Genomic DNA, 24,648 nt, shown 5'->3' with positions numbered 1-24,648 from the left:
ATTGAGTTCACGTATATCCTGATATAAATAACCTATATCTATCAGAAAGCAAGAAACCAGTCACATTTTGAGGATGCAATTTGGAGAAAATTCAGGAACAAAGTATTAGGAACAGAAACATAATAAGACACTGATTTTTAAAAATTCAATTACAGGATGTAGGCATTGCAGATTAGCCCAACATTTATTGCCCATCTCCAGTTGCCCTGGAGATGATTATGGTGAGCACCTCTTGAACCACTGCCAAATCGATACACCCACAATGCTGTGAGGGAGAGTGTTCCAGGACTTTGACCCAGGGATTATTATTTCCAAGTCAGGATGGTGAGCAATTCAGAGAGAAACCTTCAAGTAATAATGTTCCCAGGTGTATGCTGCTCTCGTCTTTCGAGGTAGTAATGATCATGGGTTCGCAAGGTGCTGCCTAAGGAGCTTTGATGAGTTCTTGCAGTGCATTTTGTAGGTGGCACACACTGCTGCCACTGTTCGCCAGTGACGGAGGGAGTGAATGTTTGTCAGTGAGGTGTAATCAAGCAGATTATTTGGTCCTGGGTCGTGTTGAGCTTCTTCAGTATTTCTGAAGCTGCACTTATCCAGGCAAGTGAAGAGTATTCCATCACACTCTTGACTTGTGTTTTGTAGATGGTGGGCAGGCTTTAGGAAGTCAGGAGTTACTTGCCTCTGGTCTGCTTTTGTAGCCACAGTATTTATATGGTTGTCCCAGCTCAGCATCTGGTCAGTTTCACACACAAAAAAACTAGGATTCCCTAAACCTTTAGCTTAGAACTATCAAAACAGACAAAACACAAGTGGGAGAAAATTTTGGTGAAACTGTGCAATACTGGCTAGCTTACACCATGCCCTGTTCTGGTCACCAACACATGGGCAATCATTTATGCCCTGGAGGCAAGACAGAGTGAAATCACAAAGACTGAGTTATAGAACACTACAGCACATACAGGCCCTTTTCAAGCTTGAAAGTACCTGACTAAGAAACAACTGGATCAGGTGGGGTGGGAGAACAAGAGATAAAATTAGAACTGTTTTCTGGATGGACGAGCTACATGATCTTCTTCATCCATGTCTTTGAGATTTCTCAGTTACAGAGATATAAACGGTTGATTTCATAATCAAGATATTTTTCACCAGAATCCTGTAGACTTCCATGTCCATTGTTAGCTACTTCAGTCACAGAGAACAATCACTTTGGATCTTTCTTCCCCTCCCCCTCCAGTTGCACACCACCTCCAGATATCATATGATAGGTTTTAGGGACAGCAGCCATATACAAATACCCCTGTATAAAATAAGAACAAAGAACAACACAGCGCAGGAAACAGGCCCTTCGGCCCAATGAGCCCGTGCCGCCATTTCAACATTATGAATCCCTCTTCCACCCATGACCCATGCCTACGCTAATGGCACTCCACATTGGAAACCAGATTGAGGGGATACTAATTTAGGGACAAATTGTCACACCAATTAGCCTAAGAGCACATCTTTGGGGTGTGGGAAAAAACTGGAGCACCCAGAGAAAACCCACACAAGCACGGGGAGAATGCACAAACTCCCACAGACACTGGCCCAAATCCATGTATCTGCACAGCAAACAGTGATAGTCACTGAGCTGTCCTGTTGCTCATCAGCTGGTCCAGTTTAAGTGTACACAAACAACGTGAAGCACTAGACTACTCTCGAAACATCCAACATCTAGAGTAGTTACATTAAACTTGGATCCTTTACAGGCAAAGACAGGAGAAATTATCATGGGAAATGAAGAAATGGTAGAGATGTTGAATAAAATATTGTGCGCCTGTCTTCAAAGTTGATACACAAGGACTCATGGAGTTGGGACTAATAGATTAGCATGGACGAGGAGTCGGGATAAATGAATCAATTTCAAGTTGCCAAGCTGTAATCAGTAGCATGCCACAAGGATCAGTGGTAGGCTCTCAGCCATTACATTCTATACTAATTATCTAAATGAAGAGACCAAGGATAATGGGATGAGTTTTATGCTACAAGGGACAGACCATGGAACGGTCCTCTGACTTTGGATAGGATTTTCCAGTTTTGGGGTGAGGACGACCAAAAAATCTCACCCAATATCTCCAAATTTGTGACACTACAAAGTTAGGTGAAGGGTTATTCACACAGTCGCGAGAATAGAAAAACAGAATAATTTTTAGGAAGGTGGGAAACTTGTAAATATTGACGTTCAGAGGGATTTCACTATACTTGTAAAAGGAATATAGAAAATTAGTATACAATTACAGCAGACAATTAGAAAGGCAGACGGCATGCAAGGTGATTGGAGTATATGAGTAAAGAAGTCATGTTACAACTGTACAAACCTTTGGTGAGACCACATCTGGATTACTGAGAGTCGCTTCGGTCTCCATATCTAAGGAAGAATGAACTTACATTGGGGACAGTAGAGCAAAGATTCTTTAGATCGATTCCCGGAACGAGAGGGTTGCCTTAACATGAGAGGCTGAATAAACTATACCTCGATACTCCGGAATTTAAAAGAATGAGCAGTAATCTAATTGAAACATACAAAATTCTGAAAAGACTTGACAGGATAGACGCTTAAGAGGTTATTCCCCTGACCGGGGAATGTAAGACATAGGGGCATGATGATTTAAGAATGCAATAATGAAAACATTTCTTCACTCAGAAAGTTGTAAATCTTTGAAATTCTCTACCCAACATGGTATGGATGCTCCACCATTAAGTATATTGAATGCTGAAATAGTTACATTTTTCATCTTTCAAGGGACCAAGGAATGTAAAGAGTGGGAATGTGGAGTTAAAGCAGATTAGCTGTGATCATATTCCATGGTGGAATTTGCTCGACAGTCCAATCCTGCTCCTATTTTATGTGTTCTTAAATTCTTACGTTCTTACATTCTAATCATGAGCAGGCTTGGAATGTTGGACAAGTCAGGCATGTTCTTCCAATGGGAAGCTTTGGTTCAGCTCTCCAGTCATTCTAAACAGTCAATATACTGCTTTTACGTTTTTCCATTAATAATATTTTGCTCTCATTTTTAAAGTTCCTTCTAACTATATTGATTAAAACCTCCAACTGTCAAACAATATGTCTTTCTCCCTAACAAAATTCTATAAATGTTTGATTCCATCTTTTACGCAAAGTCCAATATTTGAAGCATCTGGTGGTACAAACTTCGAGTATTGCTGAAAAAAGCTTTTCATCTTGCACTCATCAGGACAATCACAAAAATACCAATGTCAGGGGAAACAATAAATTGATACCACAACCAGATCAGCTATGATGTTATTGAAGACAAAACTACTCAGCTGAATGGCTTACTCCCATTCCCAAGTCTTGTATTCCTATATTCCTAACATCTCCTCCAAGTCATGCATCATCCAGACTTAGAAACCGTCCCTCCTTCACTTTCACTGCATCAAAACCTTGAAACTTCCCCCATCAGCACAATGGATATACCTAACCACATGAATTGTGGTGCTTAAAGAAGGCAGTTCACCAAGACTTGCTCAAGCACAATTTGGGAAGGGCAATAAATTCTGGGCTTGCCAGTGATACCCATATCTCATGAATTAATAAGAAGTAACTTCTGAAAGGCAGGAAAATTGTGCTATGCTTAAAGAAATGTTTATTCGTATGGAGAGATATGCCAGCAAGTTAGGAAATTCAGGAAAAAAATACAACATGCAATTCACAAAATACCATGCATGAAGCACATTTGCCCTGAATGGCCTGAAATCAAATTACTACGGAACAATGTCATGTGCTGATCCACACAGCACCATAAATGTATTTTTTAACCTCTCACTTCATGGAGGCTTGATTGCTTATTTTATAATCATATTTAAAACCGCAGTGCCTCTAAATGAGACTGTCTGCTCCAACTTGTGCTGCATGCCAAAGTACATTACCTTAGTATTTACCAGTATTAAAGGTCATTTGTCAATCAGTGCTTGAGTGCCAAGTTCCACTGGACCCTTCCAAATGTGCCTCTGCAATACTATTTGCCTACTATTTGAAAAATTCTACATCGGCAAATTGACGTTACATAATCCAACTAACATCAATAAAGACGAAGAGTAGGCCTCTGGGAATTTCCTGTGAAATTCAACAAACCATTATTACACCACAAACAAAAAGCCACCACATTTATGAAGAAATACCAGTGCAAATAAAAAAGCCTAACTCCATACTTAGTGCATCACAAAGTTTTTAACCAGGTTTTCTTAAGTGGAAAGAAAACCTTGATTTCCTACCCGTCCCCATTCCATCACCACCCACCTCCCCAAGAAATTAAAAACAAACTACAAAAGTTATAAATAGCCCATACCCTGGGCCAAGCATGTGATATGATAAATCTGTCCACAAGAGAAGCTGACCGGTCAGCCTGTGGACAGATTTATCAAATCACATGGTTGGCCAATGCACTATTTATAATATTTGTAATGTGTTTTCAATGGGGAAAATAAAATAATGAATTTTAAAGCCAATTTTTATTAAGCTCCATTCCTCACCGCACACTTACCAAACATCTAATAAGGCGGCCCTTCTGACATTTGTTTGCACTTGTAGCCATTGTGTTCAGGCTAACTAGAGATGCCATTAGGTTTCATCATGTGCCCCAATCTTCCACCTCCTGAAGCTGTCTACTCAGTGTTGCTATTCCATTCTGGTTTTCCTGTATATAGTAAATTATTTAACTTTGCGCCACATTTAACAATAGTTGTGGGAAAGCTACTAGAAGAAACTGTCATTTTACTTAGTGACAGAGCACTTGAACAAATATCAGCTAATCTCCCAAGCATCCAAATACTAATCACTCCACCATTGATAACTGTGCCTTCAGTTGCCTAAGCCCTAAGCTTTGGAATTCCCTTCTTAAATCTTCCACGCTCTCTTTTCTCCTTTAAAAGGCTCCATAAAATCTATCCCTTTGACTGAGTTTTTTGTCCATTGGCTGATATCTCCTCATGTGGCTCAGTATCAAGTTTTGTTATTCTATATCTCTCCTGTAAAGTGCCTTGGGCTATTCTATTACATTAAAGGTGCTAACTAAATGCAAATAGTTGCTGTTTTTGAATAGCATATTCTTTTTCTAATGTGGATGCTAATAAGTTTATAAAATAATTTCTGTAATAATGGCCCAGATCTTTCAGTCTTCTGGTCCAACAGAAGTCCCAATATGCTGATATCTGCGGGAATTTCCCAAGAAAATCGAACCTCAGACAGGCAATTCCCTTGCTGCCTGGAACCTTTCTTCAATGTCCCCAACTCTGAGCTAGAGTGGAAAATTTCAGACAGTTCCACAGGACTTATCTGAATAGCTATGCAGGAAATGTTCGAGAGAAAAATCCTCGTCTAGCTCCTTGGTAACTACAGAACTAATACCCCAGTCATTCACAATGAACGCCCCTCTGACTTCCACCTCAAATTCCTGCCCTCCAATTGCATCTGGGCTTACAAACATATATAGCAGCTAGTGCAGTACAAAGGGTCACGTCTGGTCTTCCCCGACATTACGGCACTGCCATGGACTTTCTTGATGGGCACTGTGCTCTGCATTTCTGGAGAAGCTAAGCTTAGATAACCCAGCAAGACATGCGGAGCATCTTTGAAGCACTGAAAAGTTTGACCAGAGAGAGGACATGATATTGATTGCCATTACACAGAAGGTCTGGGCCATTACATTCTAACAGCCATCATTTGACTTTCTTCTCTGAAAGGCGGCAGCCACTTCCAAAGTCATAGAATCATACAATTTTATAACACAGAAAGAGGCTATTCGACCCATTGTGCCTGCACCAGCTCCCTAAAGAACTACCCAGCTAGTCCCATTCACCAGCCCTATCTTTGTTGCCCTCTAAATTCATCACTTTCAAATAGGTATCCAGCTCTCTTTTAAAACCCATGGAATCTGCCTCCATCACTCTCCCAGGCAATGCATTCCAAATCCCAATAATTACTGAGTAAAGAAGTTTCTCCTCATTTCACTCCTAGCTCTCTTACTGACCATCTTGAAATTGTTATCCCTAGTCACTGGCATACCAACTACTGGAAACAGAATATCCTTCTTTACCTAGTCAAAATTGTTCATAATTTTGAACACCTCAATAAGGTCAATTCTTAATCTTCTCTGCTCCAAGGAGAATGAGCCAAATTTCTCTAATCTTTCCTTTTACCTAAAATCCCTAATTCTGGTATCATTCTAGTAAATCTCCTTTGCACTGTCTCTGGGGTTTAACATCCTTCCTTAAATAATAAATAAAAATTACCAGAACTGAACACAAAATGTAGAGTGTAACTGAATAAATTGTTTAGAAATACCAGTCTTTACCAAAATGTCCAACACTAAACATTGCAACAACTCTAGTAAGCAAGATGACTGAAATCCAGGATAGACTTGCGTCAAGACAGGCTACAACAGCTGTGAACTACACACTGATGAAGCATTGACTTAGGGTTGATTTGCTGAAAGTTTGCAAAAAAGGTGATAATGGTGACAAATGGTTCTGATTTGATATTTTGTTTTAAATAAGATTGGGGGCACAATTTTCATTTACACGAGGAAAGACCTGTTAAATGTCAGGAGGTGAATCTCCCAGAGAGAAACTGATCACTGGCAAACTCTGTGATGGATAGCAATTTGTTGAATTTCATCAGGCGATGTCAGGACCTCTTTTGGCTAGCGGGGAGATCACCTCTCACAAAAGGTAGGTACTGAACAGAATCATCATCATCAGAGTGATCTCCTGTTGCAATTGCCACTGGGAAGAGCTGGAGGAAAAGCAGAGAGAAATTCAGTAATATTTCTGCACGTTCCTCAAGTAGAAAGGAAGTTTGAGGCTACTATTGGCTCAATGTGACATCCCTTTTTTGCAAAAAATAATAAATGATCTAACCAGAAATTTCTTAATAAGAACATAAGAAATAGGAGCAGGAGTAGGCCATCTAGCCCTTCGAGCCTGCCCCGCCATTCAATAAGATCATGGCTGATCTGAAGTGGCTCAGTTCCACTTTCCCGCCTTCTCCCCATAACCCTTAATCCCCTTGTCTATCAAAAACATATCTACCCGCGTCTTAAATATATTTAGCGAGGCAGCCTCCACCACTTCAACGGGCAGAGAATTCCAAAGATTCACCACCCTTTGAGTGAAGAAGTTCCTCCTCAACTCCGTTCTAAACTGCCCCCCCCCCCCCCTTATCTTGAGGCTGTGCCCTCTAGTCCGACTGTCCTTTCTGAGCGGGAAGAGCCTCTCCACCTCTACCCTATCCATCCGATTCATCATCTTGTACGTCTTAATGAGATCTCCCCTCATCCTTCTAAACTCTAACGAGTACAAGCCTAGTTTATTCAGCCTCTCCTCATAGCTCAACCCCCTCAACTCCGGTATCAGCCTAGTAAACCTCCTCTGCACTCCCTCCAAGGCCAAAATATCCTTGCGTAAGTGCGGCGACCAAAACTGCACACAGTACTCCCGCTGCAGCCTCACCAGTGCCCTGTACAGTTGCAGCAAGACCTCCCTACTTTTATATTCAATCCCCCTCACTATGAAGGCCAGCGTCCCATTCGCCTTCCTGACCACCTGCTGCACCTGCAGACTGGGTTTTTGCGACTCATGCACAAGGACCCCGCGGTCCCTCTGCACCGTAGCATGCTGCAGTTTTTCGCCATGTAAGTAGTAGTCCTTCCTACCATTATTCCTACCAAAGTGGACAACTTCACACTTGCCAACATTAAATTCCATTTGCCAGTTCCTTGCCCATTCGCCCAGCCTGTCTAGATCCCTCTGCAGACTTTCCACACCCTCCGCGCAATTTGCCGTTCCACCAACCTTGGTGTCATCAGCAAATTTCGACACTATACACTCGGTTCCCTCCTCCAGATCATCTATATAAAATGGTAAATAGCTGAGGCCCCAGCACCGATCCCTGGGGCACTCCACTAGTCACCAACCGCCAATCCGAATAGCACCCATTGACCCCCACTCTCTGCCTCCTATTTGACTGCCAATCCCCTATCCAAGCTAACACCCTACCCCCAACTCCATGCCCCCTAACCTTCTGTAACAACCTCTTGCGGGGCACCTTATCAAATGCCTTCTGAAAATCAAGAAACACCACATCCACCGGTTCTCCTCTATCCACCGCACTGGACACATCCTCACAGAATTCCAATAAATTCGTCAGACACAACTTCCCCTTAATGAAACCGTGCTGCGTCTGCTCTATCAAACAATTCTCCTCAAGATGCCTCGCTATTTTCTCCTTGATTACGGATTCAAGCATTTTACCTACAACAGACGTTAAACTAACCTGCCTATAATTCCCTGCCTTTTGCCTGCTACCCCTTTTAAACAACGGCGTAACATTAGCCGTTTTCCAATCTTCCGGCACTTCCCCGGAATCCAGCGAGGTTTGGAAAATAATCATCAAGGCATCCACTATCACCTCCACCATTTCTTTCAGAACCCTTGGATGCATTCCATCCGGTCCTGGGGACTTGTCCACAGTCAGTCCCTCTAGTCTGTCTAGCACTGCCTCTCTAGTAACAATAATGTCATTCAGGCCCTCCACTCCTACCACCTTTCCATCGCTAACACCCGGCAAACTATTCACGTCCTCCTCCGTGAAGACCGAAGCAAAAAAGTTATTCAAGGCCTCAGCCATTTCCTCATCCCCTACCACTAAGTCTCCCCTCTCATCCTCTAAGGGTCCAACGTTCACCCTAGCCAGCCTCTTCCTTTTTATATATTTATAAAAACTCTTACTATCCTTTTTTATATTTAGCGCTAGCCCGGCTTCTTCCTTTAAAATAAATGATTTTGGCTCTGCCATGGAAACTCTTAAATAAGATCTCACTCCTGGTTATCCTGTTCTGGTGGAGTCAACTGGAGAAACTTCTTGTAACCCAATGCAACTCCTCTGCATCAGGCAAAGGCTGCAACTTTAATTAGAAAGGCACAATGGAATCCCATGCTGCAGGTTGTGAAATCTGCATACCAAGCCTACCTGTAGTATCCTGAAGTCAGACTGTTCTGGAGCTAACAAGGGGTCAATTTGAAGGTACATGTTCTGCTGCTTGCAATGGTATGAAGTTCCAGAATTCTCCCTACAATGCACGTCACCAGATCAGCTTTGCAGAAAGGTAAAGATTACTGATCGGGTGCTTTATGGGTACAGACGCAGGAGTCTCTCTAATATACTGATAAAAGATTTTTTTTCTTAAAATGCCAAAGGAAATTCTGCTAAGATAGTTGTTGCCTTCTATGGGGAATAGTATGCAGGATTAAAAATAGTCGCCGCAGAGATTTTTCTTTCCCTTTAATCCCAATTTCAGAACATTAAGTCCTGCTGAACCATATGAAATGTTGCATATCACCACACCATCCATCCTTAATGTGTGTGAGAGATTATTGTCAGCTTTTGATACATTTGCCATATATCTTGATCTATCAGATATTGAGTTAAGATAACAAACTTAATTTAAAAAGGATCTTTACAATCAGAAGAGAAAGAAGAAATGTCCAGTCCGGGCTGGGTTCAAAGTTTGACACTTGAGATGTGATCATTAAACAATCTTCAATGTTGTGACTAAGACACAGAATAGGTTATATTACTTGATAATACTTTTGGATAATCAGTGATAAAATATATATTGAATCATATTTCTAGCTATAATATTAAGTTACAAATATTAATAAAGTGTTTCCCTCAAGTCCACGGAATAGTTATTGTTAAGGTGATCAGTTCTTAACTCACTCTCCTAGGAGGCAGTTAACAGTTAAGATAATTCATCCCAATTCTTGCATTTCCATTTAGGTTAATTTACCGCTAGATACAAACAGAATGAAACTTAAAATACTCTTGTAAACAATCTTACAACGAACAAGAAGCATCCCAAAGTTATTTGTAATTTTCTTGGGTACTTCCATAAGGACTCAATAATTACTCCTGACTCTCAACAAAAAAAATGAAGCAGCTAAATTGTGACTGGAGTGGAGGTGAATCCGTACTCATCACCAAAATAAACTTTCCACTGAGACTTTTTTTTCTGTGTCATTGCAAGTGTGGTCTATGGAGTTGCTCTACAAGTTGTTCTACAATATGGTCCTTGAATCACCGTATTGTCTATAACGAGTTTTCATATTCACATATGATCCTGAATATACATTATAAAGTATTCAGATGGGCACGTGGAGATATTATAAATAGAATACATGATGGCTGACAGCTTAAATACAACCACAGCTGAGTCAAGCCATAAATCATTTCAGAGTTACTAAGTCTCTCCCGCTTGCTCTCATTTATTGTATCACTTTGCAAAAAATTACCTATTCTCTTTACTGAAATGATCACAAAACATTACTGCATCCAAAATAACTATTGAGATACAATGGTCACAAGTGCACAAAGTACATGTCCTTTAATTAAAGAGAGATTTAATATTACAATGTTTTCACAGAGGTTTTTTTCTTTCAATCAAAGATAAAAAGGTTGATAGCTTCTATATTTTTGAGGGCAGTTGATAGTAATTTCTGGCACTCTATTTCTTTATTATGCTTGCAGTAATAGCATCAGAAAGCATTTGTCCTTTTGTGTGAAGATCATTTCATATGAAAGCCTGAGTTCTTGCAGCTAATTAAATCAATTGAATCACAATAAATTATATTTTATGAATTACACTATAGACCAGATATTTTGAGACATTTGATGTTGTTGCAAAGACTAACCACTCTAACTACACTGCCATGAAACAAAAAAGTGCAGACTCCAATTCTATGTGATGCACAATATAAATCCAACTTGCTCTCCTTCTCAAGTTTTGCAATTACAGCCAAAATACATGATCTGATCATGTCAATAAATTGTTATATTTAAAAAGAAAGTCACACACATAAAACTGTATATTATTCTACATATTAGGGCAGAAATTATGACATTTGCATATGCAAGACCTTCCTAGGCAAGAGCACAGGGCACTGTTTCAGATTTCTAAGCTATAATCACATCTGGTCAATCTCTACATCAGCAATAGAAACTTACATAGATGTGTCGTCGTTCACCACAAAAAAGTGCAGCATTTTTCTGCAACTTTAACAGCGTCAAGTAAGAGGGACCAGAAAAGGCAGGAAAAATGTTATCAAGGTAAATCTTTACTTCATGTTTACAGATGCTATTATACTTTAATTTGGGATTGAACATCTAATTTTGTTCCATGATTTTGGTTTTTAAATTGAGCCAGTTACAGTGCAAGGCCAAATCACCAGAAAGATTAAAAACAATAAAGGGACAATTCAGTAAATCAGTAAGGAATTAGATTGCAACAAATTAAGGTTTCAACAAACTGATCCTTACAGGAAAAAAGGCTAAGGAGGTATGGTTAGTTACTCAGGCAGTGCAGTCAAGTTATGACTTAAATGTACTGGGGCCGTTGGGAAGAGACAAAGCACGTAGAGAGAGAGTTGTCTGTTTTAAATCAGAACAGAATCATGGAATTTTACAGCCCAGAAAGAGGCCATTCAGCTCTTTGAAAGATTTATCTAATTGGTCCCACTTTCCTGTTCATTTATCACACCTGTGCACTCTATCCCCTTCAAGTATTCATCGAACTGAAGAACGGGTCAGTAATATCTAAATGTAACCAGACCAACATAGCATTAATAAAGTTGGGAAATACAAGTTACACACTAACAGAGAGACTGCCTATCAGATGGCATGGCATTATCTGTATTTTTTTTTAATTCATTCATGGGATGCGGGCATCACCAGTTAGGTCAGCATTTATTGCCCATTTCTAACTGCTTTGAGAGAAAATGGTGCCAGGCTGCATTTTTGAACCACTGTAATCCAAGTGGTGTTGGTACACTCAGTGCTGTTGGGAAAGGAGTTCCAGGATTGTGACCCATTGACAGTGGAGGAACTGCAGGTGGTGATGTTCCCAGACATTTTCTGCCCTTGTCCTTCTAGATGGTAGCAGTCATGGATGCGTAATGAATTCTGGTGAGTTTCTGCAGTGCCTCTTATAAACTGTGCATTAGTTGTGAAGGGAGCAAATATTTGTGAATGAATTTGCAATCAAGCAAGCTGCATTGTCTTTGAGGGTGTGAAGCTTCTTCGGTGCTGTTGGAGCTGCACTCATTTAGGCAAATGGAGAGTATTCCGACACACTTGGCTCGCACCTTGTAGACAGTCAGGCGAGTTAACGGCTGCAAAATTTCTGGCACCTGACCTGCTCTTTAAGTCATAGTATTTATATGACTTTTCCACTTCAATTTCTGATTAATGGTAACCTCCAGGATGTTGAGAGTGGGGAATCAGCAATGATAATACCACTGAATGCACAGCGGTGATGGCTAAATTATCTCTTGTTAGAGGTGGTCATTACCTGGCACTTGTGTGGTTTTTATCCAGGTTTTGCTGTATCTGGACATGGACTGTTTCAATATATAAGGAGTTACAAATGGTGCACAATACTCAACAGTGACAATCTCCACTTCTAACCTTTTGATGAAAAAATGGCCATTGAAGCAGCTGAAGATGGTTGGACATTGGACAGTACCCTGAGGAATTCTTGCAATAATGACCTGTTGGTCCTCCAACAACCACAATCATCTTCCTTTGTGCTAGGTATCCGGTCCAAGATGACAAATGGTTGGCTTGAAGTATTTCCCAGAAATGAGGGCAGTATTAGTTGATGACAATCTTTGTGGTGTTAGAAACTATTGATGGAAAAGAATAGATTTACTGCAAAAGAGGAATGTTATTGTTTTGGTGATATCTTTAGCAATGACCATGCAACAGCTTCACTTCATTCCAGTATTGTCTTTGACTTCAAGTATTCCCATACAAAAAGTCATCAAAAATAAGGGATTGTCAGGTCCAAGTTTGAATGGCAAGTGTGATAAACTAAAAGTGCGGAGTCACACCGAAGATAAAATTACAATGCTGCCATTTGGAACATTCAAACTTAAAGAACAGATCTTAAAAAAGTTAGCTCTAAAATGTTGTGCTGTACACAATTTCTTAATGACTTCAAAGCCACAGCTCACTAACTGCAAAATCTTTTTTTTTGCAACTACAGTGCCTCCTCAGCTCTCTGAATGTGTTACTGCCTTTTGACTTGTGCCCACACATCATTTACTGGGTCTGTAATTTACTCTCTGGTTTCAACTGACATCATAAATCAGAAAACCAAAGCTCAAGTGCATTACAGAGGTCATCTGAACTCTGACATTAAATTAGTAGTCTCATTGCTCCTTACCACCATCGATACTGCATACCGCTCAATATTTAAACAATCCTAGTAGCAATTAAAAGCAATACTGACAAACCTGTGATAGGAAATTATACGCAAGTTATTTATTTCAAAAAGGACAGTTTCACTAGACAATTTTAACGTTTCCTTAAATTCAATGCATTCCAAAATGTTAAAAGACCATACAATTTTCAGTAAGGGATTCTGAAATTATCTGGCAATATCCTACCTAAACCTTGTTTCATGGAGCAATTATACTGCATGTCTTGCAATTTCTCACATGATACTAATGTAAAATGTATGCTATAGCAATGCCAGATTTCCATCCTTCCACTTTTTCTAGGATCAAATCTCAGCTACAGTGCAACAGAAAGCAATAGAAGGATATTTTCTTAATTTAAAAGTAAGATTTTCAACAAATGGAGAGAAACAACTATCATGTTTTACTTTCCTTTCACGTTTTAGCAAACAGTGCACTATTGTATTTAAAAGCAGGAAGCCCTATTTTTACGAGTTCAACAGCAAAGCAAGTGGTCAGTATAACTACACAATTATTATTTATTATATTATTGTTTTATTTTATTTAATTATTATATTATTTATATTATTTCAAGAAACTTTATCAAAACTTTAACAAAATTTAAAAGACACACTTACAAAAATCTGCAACAGTTGCAATGTTACAGTTTCATCAGAAATATAAATGCTGGTATATTGTCAAGTACAAATGTCAGGTGTCATTCAGGAGAACAATATTATAGCTGTTTCAACAGTATGATTATGACATGGTATTACGTAAACAACAAGATTATAAACAATTGCTACAGTTGCTGTATAACATTATTTTGATTAGAAATTTAGTTACACTAGTTGGGGAAAACAGACAATAAAAGAGGAACAGCATTGATACATCACAACTCCACTCATAATACATCAAAATAACAATACAGGCATCACCACTGTATAAAATCACACAAGATTTAATGAAGAATTTGATACCACCACCATTGATACAATATTATGTCAAACAGGAAGTGCAAGGGGCCTAGATTTAGAAAACTGCATGTTCAATAACATCTGGATTGCAAAAATTGCAAATAATTCATCATTACTGCCTGTATTATGATTTCATCAAAAATGTGGTCTATTAGCAAAAGAGCAGAGCATTAGCCCCAGAGCAAAAAGACAGTACCAGCACTAACAAAGAACTAAGACACAAAGATACTTAAATTGAATAAAAACTTTTAAAATGCTGTTGTGATATTTCATTAGAAATAACGTTTAAATGCTTGGTGAAAGGGAGAGGACAATGGGAAAGGCAAGATTAGGAAGATACAAATTCAGAAGTAAATTACATTAAATCAATGCTCTGTTTATGATCTTGTCTATCTTCCTCTTCCAACTTCTCTCCTTTTAGATTCCCTATACTGAAGGAGATGGATCCTCTTTTTACATCTTTATTAAATCACTCCTCAACCTCCTTAAAATATGGTCAAATTCATACACCTATCCTCATAATTTAACCTTTTTAACCATGGTCTAATCCCGCTGAATCTGCCAAATCCCCTTTACGAGGCTAATATCTCTTCCCTGATGTTCAGTGTCCAAATTGAACATTATTTCAGATGTGGTCTGACCAAGATTCATGCAACTGAAGCATCACTTACTCACTTTGAAATCCTACTACTTCGAGATATGGCACAAATTCATTCCATTATCCCTTCTGTAATTGTCCACTAGCATTCATCAATTTATGCATATGACAACCGAAAGCTGTGCAAGAGCAAAGCAATTTCGGCCTACCACCTTTCATAAATATTCCATAGAATGCCAGTTTGTGCCACCCAGATCCAAAGTGGATCCCAGATAGAACACAATTTTTTCCTATTTTGCTAACAGATCCCTGAAGAACATCATGCGACCAGAGAACAAACCCTTTACTCCTACCTTCCAACATATGTGCCAACGTAACCCCCAAATCCGCATGTTCTCAATTTTTATTACTAACCTCTTGTGCAAAACCATACCAAATTCTTTCTGAAATTTTAGATCAATAAACAACTCTACAGGCTTTCCATACCCTATGTTAATCATTTGCTTACAAAATTCACCGAGATCAGACATGAGCTATCCTCCATAAATTGATGCTGAGTCTCTGATCAATGAATATCCGCAGCACCCAGTATTTGCCCTCCCTCCTTCAATAATGAGTGACATTTGCAATCATTTGATTTAAAAGTTGTAATTCCTGAAACAGAGCCGTTTGAAAAGCTTGGAGTCATTAATTTGTGAATTCATAAGTTACTTTTATACCATTTCACATGAAAATGTACTTTTAAAGTGTAAAGTATTAAAATGTACAAAACTATCAATCCACAGCTAAAGAGTGAGATATAATTGGCAACTTTTTTTTTGGCTGGCATGGACATAGACAATTCTCTCATCTCGCTGCGCTGCTTTTGTAGTGCAACAGCTGGGAGACTTGAGTGGAGGCCATTTCACAGGCTCCCCACTGGGCGCCAGGCTCCACAAGTCTCCCAGCACTGGATATCTGGCGCCATCAGCTCTGTGCCGGAAATCGGTGTGGAGCTGCCTAAATTATTTACATGTTAATTTACATGCCATTTAAATCTAATTAGCGGGCCCAGGACTGAAATCTCCAGGCCGCTAGCCTCTCCTCCCACCCCCAGCCAGGACTATTTCACTCCAGCAGGGTTTACAATAACTCCCCACTAACGGGTTCTGGCAGCCCGACCCTGCTGGAATAAAGAGGGGGGGGCAATCAAAGCCCCTCAGAGGGTTGGCCAGTGGGGGAGGGGGGTGCCCCCTGGGTATTGCTACCATGACAGTGTCAGCCTGGGTCCCCTGGCACTGCCCTCAGGGCAAAGTGCATCCAGGGGACACCTTGGTACTACCTACCAGGCATGATGCCAAGGGGCAGGGTCTCCGATGGTGGTCCGACTGTTAGGCTGTATTTGGGCTGAGTGACAGAGGGAGGGAGGTCAGCCATCAGGGCTGGTCATTGTGAAGGGGCAGCCTGCTTTGGAGGTGCAAGGGGTGCTGTGGGGGGGAGAGGTCAGGACTGTGAGGGGCGGGGATTGAGGCTTGCCTGGACACGTTTGGGGGGCTAACAATCGGGCTGTGGGAGGACTGGTGATGTGGGGGTCACAGGACTGGCCAGCAGACAGGGGCCACTGTGCAAGCACCAATCTCAATGCTGCGAGACTGGCATATGCACTGTGGCCTGCTCAGCGCTATGCTGCACTCTCTCCAGCAGGAATAGGCCCCACCGCCTGATTTTCTGGAGTGTTTTATGCTCGTGCACTCTGCAGTGCAGAGTGTGGGAAATTCATTTTCAAACTCCCACTGAAAAAAGAAGTATTATTTACTCCATTCTTTACGTGAATTTGACACTTAAATTTTTGGGGAGAATTGCCCCCATTGGGCTGAACGGCCTCTTGCATGCCTTCTGCGATTCTACAAACACTACCTTAATCCACCTTATTTTCTCCATTACCACTTCTACACCCTACACTAAATCCAGTAAGTCCCCCTCTGACCTTTCTTACATTACCCAACACCACTGGTGGTTTGTCCACTTCCTACAAATTGAAACGAATACAAAGCACACCTTTAATAAATCTGGCATTCTCTATGGCATCAGCATCTATCTTTCCCGATACCACTCTTTTTCCATATTTCTTACAGGTGTATATACTGGTTTTCTATGATGCAAAATACTTATGCAACTACTGCCCACTGTTTATCTGTGGTTTTACCCCAAATAGTTCAATCCAGTTTACCGTGCTTTTTATGTCTCATCACTACAAAATCTGCCTCATGTTTCTAACTTCTCTTTCTCTTAAACTTAACATCAAATTCAATCATATTGTGGTTACCTTTTGCAAATCCAATACTATCAGATTGCTAATTACTTTTGGTCTGTTACTTATCACTAAATCCAATATGGACTTTCAATTGCAAGTTCTAATCCTTATTACATAAAATTACAGAATGCACTGCACAAAAATGAGCTATTCAGTCCATTCGGTGAATGCTGTCATTCATGCCCAATTTTGAGAATCCTCATTTAACATAACACTCTGCTTATTCCCATCTTGTAAATACGCATATTGAGCTTCCATTTAAACAAACCTATAGATTTTGCCACAGCTGCTCCCTATGGTCTCAAGTTCCACAACCTCACCAATCTGTGGGTAAAGAAATTTCAGTTAAGTTCCTGATTTGATTTCTTGGTGACTTCCACACAAGTGGAGACTTCCCGAGCCCAAAACTCAAGAAGGCCTGAAAATAAGTGCCAAGATCATGATATGCAATTCATCGGCACTGGTTCCTTCCAATGCAGCCAGCGAGCAAACTTTGTTTACATGCTTGCGGCCAGCAAAAATTATACTATTGAGTAGCTGAGCAGAAGTACAAAATCATGAGAAACTTGCACACGTTCAAGTTAGCTTACAGGAACGTGAGGGTTTGAATTCTGACTGGGGTGAGTGCTGCAAGTGGCCGGGGAAGAGCGTCTGACCTACAAGTACAGTTTCTTATGGAGCAAAAGGAGACAGTGTGCATGCCAAGACTGTCCTGCTGAAACACTGGAAACCTTGCTGCAAAACGGGTGCTCCACGTGAGTACAGGAAATCAGATACACAGATAATGCAAAAGTAGTCAGAAAAATAAGCCATCTTGGTCAAAGCCAGCAATCTATCCCCATGTTCTTGGGCACAATACCCAAGTGCTTCAAAATATAATGGCTTTTTAAAAAAATGCCGAGAGAGAGAGAGTGGCCAGAACGAGCGGGAGCAAGAGGACACAGGCAGGCAGAGACACCATAATCATTCCCTCTTGAATGCTTCAATTAAACGGGCCTCCACCTGACTCTCAGGCAGTGCATTCCAGACCCTAACCACTTGCCGCATGTTCCTCATGACACTTATGCTTGTTTTCCCAATTATTTTAATTCTGTTTCTTCACATTCTCAATCTTTTCATGAGTAGAAATAGTTTCTCCCTATCTCCTAAGCCCAGATCTCTCATGATTTCCATTACCTTCATCAAATCTCCTCTCGTCCTTCTTTTCTCAAAAGAAAGCAGTTCTAACTTCTCCAATCTGTCTTCACAACTAAAGTTTCTCATCCCTGGAACTATGATTTTTTTTTCCCCAATGCCTTAACGTCATCCTTAAGAACTGGGCACAATAAATCCATCTGAGGCTGAATTAGTTTATGATACAAGTTTAACATAACCTCTTTGCTCTTGTACTCTCTGTTCCTATCAATAAAACCTAGCTTACTGTTTGCTTTATTACCCTCATTCTCAACCAGATCTGCTACCTTCAATGACTTTTACACATATACATCCAAGTCCCTCTAATTCTGCACCTTCTTCAGAATTGTATCTATTTTATATTTCCTCATCATGTTCTTCCTATCAAACTGAATCACTTCACATTTCTCTGCACTGAACTTTCGCTGCCAACTGTCTATAGCATTCCGCCAACTATGGTCACTCTGTTCTTCTGAAGTTCTGTACTATTCTCCTCACTGTTCTGTTTTGCATTATCCACATATTCAATTTTGAAATTGCGGCCTGTAAACCCTGGTCTCTAAGGTTCACCACACAAGAATGTGAATGGGAGCTCATGCTTGGATTAGAAAGGCCTAGTTCCTAACAATTTAAATAAAGCTGGAAAAAAACAAATTACTGCGGATGCTGGAATCTGAAACCAAAAGAGAAAATGCTGCAAAATCTCAGCAGGTCTGGCAGCATCGGTAAGGAGAGAAAAGGGCCCACGTTTCAAGTCCAGATGACCCTTTGTCAAAGTGGACAAAGCTGGAATATTTGTTTGGCTTTGGACAAAAGAAGGAATCTTGAGGATAACCTACAAAGTAGAAGTAATTATGGAGCTTTGAGGTCATCAACTGGAAAAGAACTAACTACAACTCAGCCTTCAACACCATTATTCCTATAAAACTCATCTCCAAAATTCATGACCTAAGGCTTGGCTCCTCCCTCTGCAACTGGATCCTAGACTTCCTAGCCTACAGATCACAATCAGTCAGGATAGGCAACAACATCTCCACCACAATCTGCTCAGCACTGGTGTCCTGCAAGGCGGTGTCCTCAGCCCCTTATATACTTATGACTGTGTAGCCAAATTCCGTTTCAACTCCATTTTCAAGTTTGCTGATGAGACCACCATAATCGGTCAGATTTCAAACAATGATGGGACGAAGTACAAGAAAGAGATAGAGAATCTGGTGAGATGATGCAATGACAATTATCTCTCCCCCAGTGTTAGTAAAACGAAGGAGATAGTCAGCGACTTCAGGAAGCGTAGTGGAGGACATGCCCCTGTTACTTCAATGAGGATGAAGTGGAAATATCAAGAGCTTCAAGTTTCTAGGTGCCCGGATCACCAACAACCTGTCCTGGTCCCTCCATGCCAACACTATAGTTAAGAAAGTCCACCAACACCTCTACTTGCTCAGCAGGCTAAGGAAATTTGATATGACTGTTATGACTCTCACCAACTTTTACAGATGCACCACATTATTCTTTCTAGATGTATCACAGCTTGTGTGCCCCCTGTTCTGACCAAGAACGCAAGAAATACAAAGGGTCAACATAGCCCAATCTATCATGCAAACCAACCTCTCATCCATTGACTCCATCTACACCTCCCGCTGCCTCAGAAATGCAGCCAGCATAAACAAGGACGCCACACAACCCAGACATACTCTCGTTCACCTTCTTCTGTTAGGAAAAAGGCACAAAAGTCTGAGATCATGTACTAACCAACTCAAGATCAGCTTCTTCCCTGCTGCCAGATTCCTGGATTACCATAGATTAAATTGACCTTTTTTTTTACACCTATGATTTAGCTATGATTGTGACACTACATTCTGCACCCTCGCCTTTCCTTCTCCCCTATGTACCCGATAAACAATATGTTTTGTCTGTATAGTGTGTAAGAAACAATATCTTTCACAAGATACCAAATATATGTGCCAATAAATTAATTCAAATTATTACTTCTTCGTCAATTACCTTCCATCTGTGACCTTCTGTTCTCAATCTTAGCACCTTACCTACTCTGTCTAGACCACAGATGATTTTAAATACCTCTATCAAATCTGCTCTCAAATCTTCCTCCAGGGAGAACATTCCCACCATCACCAAATCATAACTGACGTTCCTCATTTCTGGAACGATTCTCATAAATCTTTTCTGCACTCTCTCTAATACTTTCACAAACTTCCTAAAGAGTGGTGCCAGGAAGTGGGCCCAATGCTCCTATTAAGATTGAACCAATGTTTTATATTTTGCTTTTGTAGTAGGCCAACAAGGAGATGGATGATGGGTGACAGAATTTGATAAGTTTGGACGTAGGCAGAAGAATTTAAGATGATCTTAAGTATATGGAGGGTAGAATGCGGTTTGTCTGCAGTATGTTGGAACAGTCAAGTACAGGGATAACAAAGGCATGATTGCACAGCAAATGAGCTGAGGCAGCGGTTAACTCAAACAATGTTTTGAAAGTGAAAACAGGCAATCTTGGTGAGAGAGCAAATGTGATCAGAAGTTCACCTTTGAGTCAAATATGAGACCAAGTTGCAAAGTTTCAGGCAGTTGCCAGGAAGAGGGATAGACTTAATAGCTGAGGACTACTCTATTCAGGAAACAGAAAATAAGTCAGAAAATGCTGGATTAGCTCAGCAGGTCTGGTAGCCACTGTGGAGACAGGCACAGAGTTAACATCTCAATTCCACATGACTCTCCTTCAGAGCTGAAGAAGTCATATGATTTGAAACATTAATGGTGCTTCACTCTCCGTATTACATACTGCCAGCATTTTCTGTTTGTAATTCAGATTTCCAGCATCCATATTATTTTGCTTTTATTTAATAAGAAAATCAGTCAGGATCACCGTTCCAAATTGTCTGTTCTGTGGCACGCCTTGATGGGAAGTGCACTTCTGAGATAACTGAATTCAGAAAATGCTGGAAAATCTCAGCAGGTCTGATAGTATCTGCAGAGAGAATAGATGCTCCGTCCACAAATGCTGTCAGGCCTGCTGAGGTTTTCTATCATTTTCTGTTTTTTGTGTCAGGTCTCTTGAACTCAAACTGTTGAGTTCAAATTTCAATGGGGTTAAGGGGATAGATCCTCAGTAGAATTGTTGTTGGTGCAGGCTTGATGGCCAAATGGCCTTCTTCTGCACTGTAGGGATTCTATGATTCTATGAAATTGTTCACTGACGTTCACCAAAGTTCACACACGAGCGGACAGGGTTGATATGTTGACAGGCACGGAGACAAGAGCAGAAAATGCTGGAAAAATCTCAGCAGGTCTGACAAGATCTCTGGAGAAGAGAACCAATATGTTTCGAGTATAGATAACCCATCATCAAAGCTAACAGCAAAGAAAATCAGAAAAGATTTGTACTATGAGGGTAGTGGTGGGGGGGGGGTGGGTGGGTGCTGTAATAGGATATTCTATTTCTGTTTCCAGCATCTGTAATATTTTGGTTTTAATAGTGATGAGGGCACTAGTATTTAAAGTTTATTAGTGTCACAAATAGGCTTACATTAACACTGCAATGAAGTTACTGTGAAAATCCCCTAGTTGCCACACTCCGGTGCCTGTTTGGGTACACTGAGAGTGAATTTAGCATGGCTGATGCACCTAACCAGCACTGCTTTCAGGCTGTGGGAGCAAACGTGAGCACTCAGAGGAAACCCATGAAGACAGGGAGAACGTGCAGACTCCACACAGTGACCCAAGCAGGGAATCGAACCCGGGACGCTGGCGCTGTGAGGCGCACGACTGCCCGATCAGAGAACTATAAGAGAGAAACAAAAACAGAAAACGCTGGGAGATCTCAGCAGATCTGACAGCATCTGTGGAGAGAGAATAGAACCAACATTTCGAGTCCGGATGACCCTTCGTCACCGAGCTGAAAGGGTGGGGGGGGTGGGGGGAGGAGGTCCTGATTGGAACTGAAGTTGCAGGGGTGGTATGTGCCAGGTGGGCACGAAAACAGACCCCCGGGGTGCTGTTACACCCCCCCACTCTCCCCCACCATTCCCCCCCCCCCCCCCGCCTTTCCCCCTAGGCAATAGCAGTGCTGAGGCGCTCGGCTGGGACTCGAGAACACGGTTCTGGCGCTGCGGTAACACCGCAAAATCCACAAGCCGCAAATAAGGGAAACCCCTTTTGAAAAAAGAGAGAGCCCGGCCAGAAATCAGAGAGAGAGAGAGACCGAGACAAGCTTCTCTCCCTCCCCCCCACCACCACCAGCCCTGGGGCCTGCCCTGCCGTGGAGAAGGCAGCTCTGAGTGTCCACCTCCTGCAATCTGGGCAGCGAGTCCAGCACTAATTAGATCGCGCGGGGGGGGGGGGGGTTTAAAAATTAATGACACCAAGTTATGAGGAGAACCGTGTCCCGGGCTCCTGCCTTTCCCTCAGCTTTTCACTCGAGCCCACACACAGTTTACCTCAGCCATTTCTTCGCGGCTTATGTGTGCGTGTGTATTTTTTCCCCTTTTTCTTTCAAATAACTCACCCAAACTGCCGGCGAAACCGTCCATCTCGCGCAGGGGAGGGAGGGAGGCTTAACCGTGCGGCTGTGCTTCGTGCTCAATGTACGTCCCACTCCTCTCTCTCCCGCTCGCTTCTGTTATTTAATTGCCTCGATTTAAATTCTTCCTCTCTTTTTTTTCTCTCTCTTCCCTCCCCGGACACGGCGTTCACGATTCGCACTCGATGGCAAAAAAAAACCCCTCTCAGCCTCAACCTCACTCACTCGCTGCCTGCCTGATGTTCGACAAGTCACTCGCCTTTCCCTCCCTCCTTTCGAAACCCGACTTTCAAACCGCGCTCGCTCTCTGCCGCCCTCCTCCCTCGCCGGCCACCGTCCCCCAGACTGCGCGTGCGCACGCCTTGCTCCCAATGCTTGCTGGGTGTTGTAGTTTCGTTCCCTTCCTTGGACTCCACTTCCAACTGAAAAAAAATCACAACTTTATTTACTAAAAGCAAATGACTGCGGATGCTGGAATCTGAAACCAAAAGAGAAAATGCTGGAAAAAAGTTCATTGATTAGCATTGCTGGTAGGCTCTCACTCTGCCGTGAATTTACCATGAAAGTCCCTTAGTCGCTACACTCCAGCACCTGTTCAGGTACACCGAGGGAGAATTTAACATGGCCAGTGCACCCTAGGCAGTGCATCGTTCAGACTGTGGGAGGAAACTGGAGCATCTAGAGGAAACGGGAGCATCCAGAGGAAACCCACACAGACACTTGGAGAACATGCAGACTCCACACAGACAATGACCCAAGCCAGGGATCAAGCCTGGGTCCCTGGTGCTGCAAGGCAGCAATGCTAACCACTGTGCCACCATGCAAATCACTTCAGTCTATATATAGCTTTGCACATTCAGTGGATGTCTTAAGGCAAGTGAATTACTTTTGAACTGTATAGTCACTGTTAGGTCAGAAACAAGGCAGTTAATTTGCACAAAGCAAACTTCCACAACCTGGCATGGGGTGCAATGTCTCATCCTGTCAGCTTGGATCTCGTCTGATCAAGCCCGAGATGGGTTTCAATGTCTCTCATCCTGTCAGTTTGGATCTTGTTTGTTCCTGATGTGGGGACCATGAATTGGATTTAATTTAATTTTTTTTGGTTGACGAAAGTACCTAAAGGTCTAAAAAAAAAGCAAAATGATATCAGATATCTGTGGAGAAAGAATAGAGCCAATGTTGAGTCGGGATCCTGCTGAGACTTTCCAACATTTCTCTTTGTTTGTGAAAGTGATATAAGGACTGATAATCTCTTTTTGGTAATGTTGATTAAGGGATAAATATTGGCCAAGACGCTATGGAGAACTCCACTGCTCTTCAAATGAATTGTAGCATGAGGTGTTTTATACCCACACAATTAGAGAAATGAAGTTTTGTTTTAAATCTCATCTGTAAGGTACATCTGACAGTGCACCATTCCTTCAGTATTGCACTGGAGTATAAAGCTTCATTTTTGCACACAATCTGGCGCAGGACTTGAAGTGGAGATACCGGCGTTGGACTGGGGTAAACACAGTAAGAAGTCTCACAGGTTAAAGGTTAAAGTTCAACAGGTTTATTTATAGCAAACGCCACCAGCTTTCAGAACTGGTTGTTCCTTCGTCAGATGGGTGGGAGTTCCCACCTACAACACCCACCCACCTGACGAAGGAACGGCCAATTCCGAAAGCCAGTGGCATTTCTACAAATAAACCTGTTAACCTGTTGTGTGAGACTTTTTACTGTGCAGGACTTGAACCCAGAACTTTTTGACTGAAAGGCAAGACTGTTATCCACT

At 41.5% G+C, this 24,648-nt stretch overlaps 1 protein-coding gene across 1 annotated transcript in view; it reads right to left on the bottom strand.

Moving 5' to 3' along the window:
* eml4 (EMAP like 4) overlaps positions 1–23,136 on the bottom strand; it is a 264,862-nt gene extending 241,726 nt beyond the window's left edge. The window contains exon 1 of the mRNA XM_080200602.1: positions 22,854–23,136. Coding sequence (XP_080056728.1) covers positions 22,854–22,878 — 25 coding nt within the window. The 5' untranslated portion in view covers positions 22,879–23,136. The remainder of the gene's footprint in view (positions 1–22,853) is intronic.
* Positions 23,137–24,648: the final 1,512 nt, after the last annotated feature.

This window comes from Carcharhinus amblyrhynchos, chromosome 12 (assembly GCF_965287045.1).
Source record: "Carcharhinus amblyrhynchos chromosome 12, sCarAmb.v2.hapA, whole genome shotgun sequence".
Lineage (NCBI taxonomy): Eukaryota > Metazoa > Chordata > Chondrichthyes > Carcharhiniformes > Carcharhinidae > Carcharhinus > Carcharhinus amblyrhynchos.
Note: the sequence above shows the minus strand (reverse complement) of the source record. Positions and strands in the feature narration are given on the sequence as shown.